Source organism: Panicum virgatum, chromosome 2K (genome assembly GCF_016808335.1).
Source record: "Panicum virgatum strain AP13 chromosome 2K, P.virgatum_v5, whole genome shotgun sequence".
Lineage (NCBI taxonomy): Eukaryota > Viridiplantae > Streptophyta > Magnoliopsida > Poales > Poaceae > Panicum > Panicum virgatum.
The window spans coordinates 43,967,238-43,979,652 of NC_053137.1; the positions used below are offsets into that span (position 1 = coordinate 43,967,238).

A 12,415-nucleotide genomic window follows, 5' to 3' on the forward strand; every position below is an offset into this window, starting at 1 on the left:
TCGGTCGCAAGCCAATTGGATTGGGTTACCGGTGTCACGTGGCCGGGCCTGACCGCTACCTCCTACTCCCACTGCTTTTTCAAGCGATTTTCCACCTGGAGTCACGCTGACGCGGCGGCGAGGAGACGGGTCCGTCCGCTCGACCCTCCACGTCGCGGCAGAGGATGATGGATGGACGAGGAGGTTGGAGGAATGGGAGACGTCCGATCCGGAACGGGCGGATGAGATCGTGTGCTACAGTGATGAACAGTACCAGACTCATTTTACTGTTCCGCTGGCGCAACTGCAGAGGGACCGGATCCTGGACGAGCGATCCCTCCGGCCCTGCGCGTCGACGTCAGAGGGATCGGGGATGATTGGGGCACTAAGGTATCGAGCGACTCAGGAATCAGGATCGAGGTCGTCCTGTCATCATGGTTTTTTTTTAGCATCTGTCATGTTGGTTTAGAGCAAGGCTTATAACGCTGCTGTCTAGCTGGCTGCATGTGCGGCCATGCACTAGCTTCTGCGCCGGCTGCAGGCTAAATGCTGACGGTAGAATACATGCATACCCATGAGCAGGAATTCTTCAACTGGCGGTAAGCGAAGCGCTCGCTCTTTCTCTCTGCTCCTCTCTCTCCTCCACTCCACATACTTTCTCATTTTTATTTACATGTCGTATAAGATTTGTTCTAGGTCAAATTTGGCTAACTTTGACCAATTTTATAGAAAAATATAGCAACAACTATCCACATATACAATATTAATGTATACTTCATGGTGGATTCAATAAAATAAATTTGATATTGTAAATATTATTATTTTTTCCTATAAATTTGATCAAAGTTTGCCAAGCTTAATCTTTGGATAACATTTCAGAAAAATACAGACACGCTGACTGGGTGCTGGACCTGCCTTCTATGACTATCCTTGTAATTCCTGTGGTATGCGCATAGACTTGGCCCCCAAAACACAATTATTAACAGGCCATGGTGTGAGAAATAAACATGCAATGGATAGGACTGCATACATGGCCCAGCTAACTTGCGGCAGCAATGTCCAGAATATGCTACTGCCAAAATGTGAACATGATGATTGTAGGGAGATTCCAGCATAAATGCATAATATGCCACCGTTCCATGTTTCCAACAACCAACACCATTGCGGTTCCTATTCTACAGTGATGGATGCAAAACTGAATTTCATTCCTAGAATTATTTTGGATCTCTGTTGAATGCTACACAATAAATGGATTAGAATCTGAATAGAACAAAAAGGTTTCAGGAAAAATTCCAGCGGTCTAGTTGTGTTCCAACGGTCAAAATCGAATCATGCTTTTACTGATCGAGATGTTACATAGGAAATCACAATCTCAAGAGGTGTGATAAGAACCAACCTTTTGAGATCGACTTTGCGGTGCTAATGTCCTTAATAATTAAGAGGAAAGTACAGCTGATCAGCGATCAACACACACCTGACAGAAAGGTGAAGGAAACCGCGGTTGGTAGTCGGAGATGAAAGGGCAAAAAGGATGACACCAAGAAATGATGCTACACAACGTAGTTTGTACTAGATTATAAGGCAAGTTAAAGGTTGTTTCAACTTCCAAACGCCCAATCTCATCCCGGTGCCGTGACATGAAGGGTACTTTCAAACTCGGAGACACATTTGGCAGTTGAGATCGCTATAATAAAATGACCAGATTTATTTTTTGAGATTGCAAATTCTCGAGATTGACGAAGTCACCACAGACATCTTACTGTTGATGGGAACGTTGTCTACCACTGAATGCACAACGCCATTAATTCTCAGAATATTTACTCCTATAGGGAGTCGAATTCAAGACCTCATGTGCTACCAAGACTCTTGTAACCACTAGGCTACATGCCCTTTCGCACTATATTGCCTTGAGTCTAGGTTACATATACAAAATATGGGCCCCATACTGGGCCAAAAGCTATGTACAGCCTATATACATATTAACACAGACTTCCATTTCATACTTCACTGCAGTTCAGAGAGAGAGAGAGAGAGAGAGAGAGAGAGAGAGAGAGAGAGAGAGAGAGAGAGAGAGAGAGAGAGAGAGAGAGAGAGAGAGAGAACTATATTTGAGATTCATCATTCTGTCGATGACCAACCATGGTGTAAACTCATGCTTTTCATGGAGCTCACTGGCAGCAAGACCAGGTAATACCTGGTCTGCAACTTGGTAATTCTTCGGTTCCTAGATAAAATTTTCAAGTGTGAGATTATAGATGTGTCGCCTTTGAGCTGAGTGAATAAGCAAAAGTAGCTGTGATTGTTTGGAGATGGTCCAAGGGCTGCCTTCTTGCATGGTTTCCTCATATATGGTGGCACAGAATCTTTGGAGTACCCTCATGGACGATGCACAATCCTTTTTCCCACTCTCCTTGTGTGAAACTGGCTAAAGGGCTGCCCAAAGGGGTAAAATGAGCTGACCAAAGACTAAGGCCTTGGCACAGCTCCTGCAGGCTCCTGCTTCAGCTCCTCGCTACAGTATCCAACACTGTTCTGTACTGTTTCGCGTTGTAGCATGAAGCCGAAAAGCAACCCAATGTCCAAAATAAACTAGGAAAGATGTGAAGTCGGTGAAGCAAGTTTTTCAAGCTTCACTGGCTTCATACTATAGTGATCCACAGTATGTGAATAGTGATGAAGCTGGAGCCGGGGGAAGCCATTCCAAACGGGACATAATAGTTCAGTTGCACTTGTTTTTCATTTCACAGTTTGTATGTCACCCCAATGTCAAAACTATCTGGAAGAAGACCGAAATTGCATGACACTGGATAACTATACTTGAGATTCATCATTCTGTCAATGACCAACCATGGTGTAAACTCATGCTTTTTCATGGAGACAGCTCTGGCAGCAAGACCAGGTAATACCTGGACTGCAACTTGGTAATTCTTCAGTTCCCACATAAAATTTTCAAGTGTGAGATCATAGATGTGCCGCCTTTCAGCTGGCAGAGTGAATAAGCAAAAGTAGCTGTGGTTGTTTGGAGATGGTCCAAGGGCTGCCTTCTTGCATGGTTTCCTCGTATGGTGGCACAAAATCTTTGGAGTGCCCTCGTGGACGATGCACAATCCTTTTCCCCACTCTCCTTGTGTGAAACTGGCTAAAGGGCTGCCAAAGGGGTAAAATGAGCCGACGAAAGACTACGGCCTTGTTTGGCATAGCTCCTGCAGGCTCCAGCTCCAGCTTCTCGCTACAGTATCCAACACTGTTATGCACTGTTTCACATTGTAGCGTGAAGCCAAAACGCAACCCAATGTCCAAAACACTACTACAAAAATCTTAACGGAGGCGATCAAAAATTATTAATCGAGGCGGGCAACCCCAACAGTCTCAGAGCAAAGATCACAGTAAATTACCTATTTTTTGAGGCGGGTGTGCTACCCGCCTCGGTTAATCAAATAAGAAAATTAAAAAAGAGAGAGAAAAGCCCGTTGAGCCCATCACGGGCCTGCCGAGCCCATCGGTTGCCACCGCCGCGTCTTGCAAGTCACCACCGCCGGATCCGGCAGCCTCGACCGCGCCCACACCGCCACGAGCTAGCCGCCAGTCACACCGCCATGGGATCCGGTGGCCTCCGCCGCGCCCGCACCGCCACGGGCCCGCCGCCGCTCACACCGCCACCGGATCCGGTGGCCTCGGCCGCGCCCGCTCCGCGCCACGAGCCCGCCGCTTCCTGCCACAGCCACCAAATTCGGCGGCCTCGGCCATGCCAGCTCCGCCATGGGCCTGCCGCCGCTCGCACGTTGCGTCCTGCCACCGCCACCGGATCCGGCGACCTCGGCCACGCCCGCCATCGCCATCGGTAGGAGAGGGATCCATGCCTCCTCCGAGCTGCAGTGCTGCTCCGAGCTTTGGGAGGAATGAGAGCAGTGGAGGGGGGGGGGGGGAGAGAGAGAGAGAGAGAGAGAGGCGTTAGAAACCTAACTCTTGTATATATGGATGTGCTTTGCAACTGGGCCTCTTGGGCTACAATGCCCGCCTCGATTAATATATTTTCTGAGGTGGTTTTCTTAACCGCCTCAGTTAATAATAAATGATTGCCTCGGTTAATCCGAGGCAATTAAAAATTATGCCCGCCTCCGAGATGGTTTCCAAAGGTCGCGGTTAATCAGTTTTTGTAGTAGTGAAATGAACTAGAAAAGATGTGAAGTCAGTGAAGCAAGTTTTTCTAGCTTCACCGGCTTCATACTATAGCGATCCATAATACGTGAATAGTGATGAAGCTGGAGCCGGGGAAAGCCATGCCAAACGGGACCTAATAGTTAAGTTGCACTTGTTTTTCATTTCACAATTTGTTTTATGTCACCCCAATGTCAAAACTATCTGGAAGAAAACCGAAATTGCATGACACTTGCAGTAACTGGCTGCTAAGGCACGTAGGAGGAATGTGGATTGATCGAGGACACTTGCATTAGTCATGTTTGTTGATTTAAGGCACTTACGTTCTGTAACGTGCTAATTTTTTTAACAAGAGAAACGTGCTTATTTCTTCTGGGAATATTACACACTACTAAAAAAGAGATCAAAGGTCCACCCAAAAATATCGGTATGAAGAAAACCCGGTACCAATGCTAGCATAGGTACCGATTCTTCTTCATACCGGTACTTTTGGATTGGATGGAAGACTATGGAGAGTCTAAGGTACCGGTACATTTACATTAGTATCGGGTGGTAACACCAACCGGTGTCTATGGATAGCCTTAGGCACTGGTTGGTGTTACGAACCGGTACCTTAGCCTCATCCATGGGTTACTTCAAAAAAAAATCTCCCTCTCAATCACACGTGATGTGTAGGTGAGATGGTAAGGAAGTTACACGTGAGGTAAGAGATCACGGGTTTGAATATAATCCCGACCACCACACGCGTGTGTGTGCAGGCCTCTTCCCAGATTTAATATATTTTTTTGGCCATTGGTTCCTTTACCCGGTGCCAAATATCGAGGCCAAAGGTCCCGGTTTCGGGATACCGGTTCAAAAACCGGTACCTAAAGCCCTTACTAACCGATGCCTAATGTCTTTTTTCTAGTAGTGACACATGCCTGATCTGGCTGCAATTATTGTCTATACTTTTTTTTTCCAAAGTTTCTTTTTTTTGCAAGACCTCTTCAAGTTCAGAGTTCAGATATAGTTTCTGAGCTGGAGAAGAAATGATGTGATAAAGACACGTGCTTTTGAGAGAGAGAGGGGAGATAGAACGGGGAAATCAGATGCAAACATGTCTTGCTTGAAAAGTCAGTAAACAGATGAGCTGATCGTTCAGCGTAGTTGAATCCTTGAATAGACATATTCAGGCTTTTCTGAATCAGTGATGTGTTTGTTAAATTTCGAAACGTGCTCAAATAAATAGTTTGACCTTCTTTAATTGGGAGCTCAGCTGGTACAGTTCATTATTGTGTTGTGGCACAGATGAAACTGGCTTCTCTGTATAATGAAGTGTTTTAAATTGCAGAACGGGTTCAAATTGACGGTTTGATTTTCTACACACCGTATTTTGTTGACAAAGTGCTCCACTGTGGCATTAGTTGTAGCATGAACACTAATACAAGAGAGTTAAAGACTGACTGTTCTTGCGACTGTTTTGTTCTCTTGCAGCAGGAAGCTTCGTTCGTGCATGCCATGTCCTGGCAGTAGGAGTGTGTTTATTTATTTGTCAATCATATTCATATCCCTACAATCTTGCATGACATCGGTCAAAGTTTCAAGCTGCCAAAATTTTATCCAAGAGATTTAGAAGACTGCAGCTACGGACCTCTAGATTATTTGACTGCTACTTAGTTTATCATGTATGTTTCAATTCATTAACAATATCCCATCGTCTGCATCAGGGTAGATGATACCTGAAACCCTAAAGAAAAAACAGGTTTGAGTTCTTCAAGGTCAAGGTCACAAGAACCGCGTTCTTAACTGAGGAAGGTAATAATCTAGAGCAGGAAGAGCCGAAGAGGTTACGTGGTAATATGGTATGATTATGAGATACCATAATGGGCATGAACTTCAAATATGTACATGCTGTTCAGTTTGGTGTTTGAACTCTACTGTCCTCTTGAATCTGGTATAATTGTTGCCAGTCTTCAAATTTGTTGGATTCTCAAATCTTAGGGAGCCAACATTATATTAGAATTCATAATTCCGCTGAACACACATACATGGAAATCCAAGAAAATTCCTTAAAGCATTGGTTGCAATTGAAAATTTAATTTATTTTTATTTTTTCGTAAGATGTACCATCTAATAATGTAGCTTTCTAATTGGAGGATGAGATACCCAATTAAACTATACTAGCAACAGTACCAGCTAGTATGCTTGTATGGTTTCATCTTGATGTTGCTAGGAAGAATTCGTTTCTGCTGGTATCATATGTTGACTAACCATGCATGCAGATCCTAACAACCAGATAGTACTATAAATATACATATGTGCAAAATTTATCAGCATGGGAATCAGCACATTACATTGATTGGTTCACCATGGGCTCAGTCATTTCCTAACATTGGAGACTGGACTAAAACAACACAGTTTCTTCTCGTTCAACAAGCAACACATAAAAAACTAGGTTCAAACAAAAGCGCGAAGGCTTCGTGCAGCAGCCCGTGCGTGCAAATCAAGCGAAAGGGACCCACGAGCTGCTAGCTACGCTACCGCCCCCTTTGTCTTCTTCTCCCTAGCTCGTTGTCCTTCCTCGTCCTCTATAAAAGGCTGGTGACAATGGCTTGTTGTCCACCGTGGAGCTGGCTCTTGCTTGCCCGACGGCGCTTGCCCGCACATCAAGCAACGCGAGCTCCGATCCCTGTCCATTGCATAAACAAACTCGTTGCAATTCTTTGCAACTAGCTGAGCTATAGAAATGGGGAGGCAACCGTGCTGCGACAAGGTGGGGCTGAAGAAGGGGCCATGGACGGCGGAGGAGGATCAGAAGCTCGTCAGCTTCCTCCTCAACAACGGCCAGTGCTGCTGGCGCGCCGTGCCCAAGCTTGCTGGTGCGTGATTCATACCCATTCTTTTCTTACTTCTGTTAAGTTTGGCCCAGTCTTAAGAGTTCATGCTCGCCAAGACACCATGAACTCACTTGTGCTTTACCTATAAATAGAGTCAATGCTCTTCTCTTTATTAATACATATACGCCGAACTGCAAGGTTCAGGATTTTTTTTTAAAAAAAACTCACTCGTCCTTGTGCTCTTTGAACAGGATTGCTGCGTTGTGGGAAGAGCTGCCGGCTGCGGTGGACCAACTACCTGCGGCCGGACCTGAAGCGCGGGCTCCTGTCGGAGGAGGAGGAGAAGATGGTGATCGACCTGCACGCGGAGCTGGGCAACCGGTGGTCCAAGATCGCGTCACACCTGCCGGGGAGAACGGACAACGAGATCAAGAACCACTGGAACACGCACATCAAGAAGAAGCTCAGGAAGATGGGCATCGACCCCGTCACCCACATGCCCCTCCAGCCCGCTCCTCCTGCTCCTCCACAGCCAGAGGAGGAAGAGAAGGTCGCCGTGGCCGCCGCCGCCGCATCTGGGAACGTGTTAGCTGCCGAGCTGATCAGAAACGAGGAGGCGTTCTCCATTAGTGAGGTGCCCATGGTGCACCTCCTTGACGACGACGTCCTGCCATGCGACCTCGCCGCGGGTGCACCGCCGGCCAGTAACAGTGGCATTGACACGGCTTGTTCGCCTGATCAGTCTTCCTCCTCGTCGTCGCCCTACTCTGGCTCTGCAGCTGCCTCGAGCTGTGACAGCAGCGTCGCCGATGGCGAGTGTCCGGAATGGCTGAAGTGGGCGGAGTCGATGTTGCTGGACGACGACGTGGTCACCGGGCCGGCGCCGTGGGCGTTCGAGGACCCCTTCGTCACGTACCAGAGGATCGCGCTGTTCGATCACCAGGAGGCATGGTGACCACGGAAATATGAGGCATGGTGACCACGGAAATATGTTACTCCCTCCGTTCCAAATTATAAGACATCTTAAGAATTTTGGAGAATCAAAGTAATCTCAAGTTTAATCAAGATTATAGGGACTAATAAAAAATCTAATGGTACTTAGCTTATATAACAAACTAGTCTATCAACCCGTGCTCCCGCACGGGCTAGTTAAAGATATCTAATAATTATCTATATTATGCTCTCTTTAACCAATTAAGTATTCTAATCCAATATTATAAAGATATATATTTATCATTATGTAATTGTAATAAATGTGATAGGTTTAGTTACTAACAATTTTTTCTCACTTTGCATCATACTTCCATATATGTTTGATATGTATTCAATTGAACACTTTGTTTGAGCTATGTGAACAACATGAAAATTGGTATTCTTATCTCTTCTCTTATACATGAAAATATTGTGACACACACATTATGATTAGTATTTTTATATAAATAATATACTAATAATGATAGAAATAGTAATTTAGAATTTTATATTGATGCGTTTAAGATTTTATTATAATAATATAATTTTGACTCAGATTTGGGGTTTATTTTAATTTTTTATTATGATATCATTGGATAATATATACGGAAATTTAGGGGGTTATTTGATATTATTTTATAACGGCATGAGTGGATAATTTACATGAAGATTAGGGGTTACTTTAGATTATTTTTTATAATGGCAGAGGTGGGTAATTTAGATACATGTATAGGGGGTTATTTTAGTTTATTTTTATAATGGCAAAGGTGGGTAATTTATTAGAAGAAGATAACAAATCCGATGTGTGACACCCCAGGTGTTTAATTAGCTAAACCAGGGTCATTAGCACCAAACCATGCATCATTAACCAAGAAACGTGGAAATAAATGCATGTGTATGTATGTGTGTTTATGTGTATATGTGCATAGGTCAGAAATCTTAAATAACTTTTAACCCAATGCAAAGTATGCGTGTGAAATTGAATAGGCATCTTACTAACGTCATTAAACCAAAGTCTAGTTGAAGTCAAAGGGAGAAAATAAAATTTTGCACATGAAATGACGAGTCATTCAAATCACAGTTTTCTAGGATTTAAACTATCTTTCAAATTTTAAATAAATATGCTCTGAAATTAATTTCTAAAACATAGCTCAAATAAACTTTTGCCCAAAACCAAAGTTGTAGAGTTTTAAATGTTGAAAAACTTTCGTGTCCAAGGATTTTCAAGTTGCTACACAAAAATTTAAGAAAAATTTGAATTCAAACTCGAATAGGGCAATAATGTACATTCATCAAGAATTCGAATTTAACTTTTAATCTAAGCTTCAGATGAGTTTGCGCCTAAAATGAAAGTTGTAGAATTTTAAATTTTGAGCAACTTTCGTATTAAAAATTTTTTCGAGCTTCCATTGAAAATTTGGAGAAAAATTCAAGTCAACACTATTGACCACTTCTCTCTCTACTCTCTCTGTTCTCGCTCTTCTTCACTCTCCTGCACCCGAGCGCACAGCGCAGGCCATCATGCCGCACGCATGCCTGCTCACCGTCTGCCGTAGCTCGCTGCGCCCGCTGCTACCACCACGCTGCGGCCGCCATTGACCCCAAGACCTGATCGTCGCCGCTGCAGCCACTGCCCCGTCTTCAATGGCGCGCCGCGATGCCGCCGCTCGGCGACAACCGCATCTAGCCAAGCTCCGCTCGCGCCACGACCAGCCCCTTCCCGGCGCCTGCCCGAGCTGCCCGGCCATGAGTACCTATCCCCGTTGACCTTCCCTCCCGTCCCGTCACCGCTGCGCCACTGACGCCCCGCTCCGTCCGCGCACGCCGCGCCCCGACATCCGCAACGCGACGCGCACTTGACGCCGTCGGCCATCAATGCCGCCCGGCCATTACCCTCACCCTTCTCTGCCCAGCTCTCCTCCCCCTCATTTCCTTCACAGCGAGCACTCTTCCCCACCCCTCTCCACTCCTCTCGCCCAAAGAGCCGAGCCCCAGCCCCTCCCCTGCGCCAGAGGCGCCGCCGCCTGCCATTGCTGCCTCCTCCACCCAGCTTGCAGTGGAGAGCCCACCTCCGGTCCTCCTCGGCCCCAATCAACCACACAAATAGCTTCCCCATGGTGCCGTGAAGCTTGAAGACTTCCTCCTTGCCGCTCAGAGCCGCCGGAGCGCCGCCGCCGCCGTTCGCCACCGCCGGCGAGCCCCCTTCCGGACTCCCCAACCCCATCCGAGCACATACCTAGGTAGCTCCCGCTCTCCTCTTGCATTTCCCCCACGGGGCCCTCACCGCCGGTGCACAGGACTGCCGAAATCCGGTCGGCCATCCACCTCCCCTGCTCCAACTCCGGCCAGGGCCTCCCTGCAATTTCTTTTAGGATTTCAGGGGCCCAACTGCAAAGTTTCGTTTCCTTTTTCTTTTGTTCTAAAAAACAGCGAACTTGTAAAATCGATAATAAATCACAGAACAATCAGAAAAATGCAAACTCAACTGTTTTGAGTTCCTTGTTACTAGATCTACAACTTTCATTACATGCACTTTTTCATTTGCTCACTGGTTTTTGTTCTAGATTAAATACAAGTTTATTAGGCACTTAATTAGATCTCAAGTTCTATACACTTAATGGATACTATTTTTGGTCCGTATGTTGCATGTTAGAAGATTAGCCTTGTGTAAAAGTTTGGTGGCCAGTTGACACTCCTAGCTATAAATTTTATTTAGGACTTTATGTATACCTAGGGTAAATAGTTTTATTTATCCAAGTTGTTTTGATATGATTCATGAGATAAAACTTTTACAGTTGCTCTATTGTGATGCATATATTCTTCAGAGAAAGTTTGAAAATTTTTAGTTAAGTCAAACTGGTCCAAATAATTTATGGTAGGAAAAAAATCATGAAAAATAGTCCCTGTGCCTGGAAAATCTAATATTTTTACTACAGCCTTTACTTAAGTTGGGAACCATTCCTATAAATCTTGAGGCTCAGAATCTTTGTATAACAGTCTGTGGAATTTAGTTTTGATCCATGCAGCTATATATTGTGCTATTTTTTCATGCCTTGTGTACTGCTTAGTTAAATCTGAAATTTTTACTGTAGCAAGATGATTAAGTTTTGCATCCTGTGTAAAAATTTCATGACCATAGGATATCTGCAACTTTGAATTTTGATTTGTGTTTGTTTAACTAGTGTGAGTAAAAGTACTTGAGTTGCATGAGTGAATAAAAGTTTTGAAGCTCAACCCTAGTTTCCTTTAGGAATTAAATCATGTTAGATAATACTCGATAAATGATTGCCCAATGTTTTGTATTTGAGATGCTTAACAACTGAACTTGAGTTGTTGGATTACAACTCTGTAGTGAAGAAATGAATAAATCATTACCACTAAAGTAACTCATGCATGTGCATTTCATATAGAATCGACGACTCTCGTTGACGGAACGTACGAGCTGGTGCCGGAGTCCGAGAGTGAGCAGCGTGAAGCTCAAGTGAATCTAACTAAAGCCACTAAAGACCTGAACCAAAGTTTGGGAGAGCCCAAGGCTAGTTACGCTTAGGAAGGCAAGCTCCGGAGCATGACCTATTATTTTTAAATTTATGCAACTTATTGTTTCTATATACTTGTGTATTTAAGTTTACAGGAGTTGATTGAAACTTTAGTTGCATGATCCTAAGTACCTATGTTTGAACACTAGTTGGTTTAGGTTGCTAGATGGCTAAGCTAATGATTCGGTAGAAGTCGAGTGATTTTCTGTCACTCGCGAGCTTATAGGAGTTGAATGTCTTCTACATGCTGCAATCATAAGGTCCATAGGCGGGGCTATAGTACTTGTTGATGCCCCGTCTGTTTAGTGAAAAATGGTAAGGTCGCAGTGTGTGGTAGTGGTGGTTAAGCGTTTGAACGTACTAACCACATGCTGAGAAATATGGTAATCGGTAAGCTTAAGTACCTGATCAGACCGGGGAGTGGACTTTTCCCTCTCCCTCTTTGAACTTGTTCTCATGCGCGCACATGCGGGTACAGAGTCTGCGTACTCTGTAGTCGAGGATGATGACCCTGATCCACGAGCCGGAAAGAAAGGGGAAATATTGCGTGGGGACTCGGTTCCCATGCGTGTGTTTAGATCTGCCTGGCCAGGTTAACAAATTCGATTCGAATCATCCGTTTCTCGCGGTTATTGAGACTGCTTAACCCTTTTGCCACATAGAGTAAAAAGTGAAACAATGATTATGATGAATATGGTTGAATGATGAAAAATAATTATTTTCCACTATGTATGCTATTGGATAGATGCTCACTTAGAATGGTTAATTGAACTAGAATTTTGAAGCTAAAATCGGAAATTAAGGATTTACACTTAGTTGCTTTTCGGCGAAACAAACCACTCCAGCCAAAAGCCTTGCATGTCTAGTTAGTGGGCTAAGTATACCCATAGTCGGATAAGCCTTGCTGAGTATTAGTATACTCAGCCTTGCTTGTGGCTCAACTTTCTTTTC

General features: G+C 44.6%; 1 protein-coding gene across 1 annotated transcript; it reads left to right on the forward strand.

Annotated features, from left to right (window-relative positions):
* Positions 1-6,754: 6,754 nt before the first annotated feature.
* Positions 6,755-8,044, forward strand: LOC120696057 (transcription factor MYB20-like). The gene is made up of 2 exons (XM_039979218.1): positions 6,755-6,995; positions 7,205-8,044. Exons 1-2 carry the CDS (start codon positions 6,863-6,865, stop codon positions 7,906-7,908), a joined length of 837 nt encoding a protein of 278 aa, XP_039835152.1. The 5' UTR covers positions 6,755-6,862; the 3' UTR covers positions 7,909-8,044.
* Positions 8,045-12,415: the final 4,371 nt, after the last annotated feature.

Bases quoted from the DNA above. Each gene is read 5' to 3' on its own strand.
- LOC120696057 (XM_039979218.1), top strand. From the start codon at position 6,863: ATGGGGAGGCAACCGTGCTGCGACAAGGTGGGGCTGAAGAAGGGGCCA. The intron at 6,996-7,204 runs GTGCGTGATTCA...CTCTTTGAACAG, and splicing joins CGCCGTGCCCAAGCTTGCTG to GATTGCTGCGTTGTGGGAAG.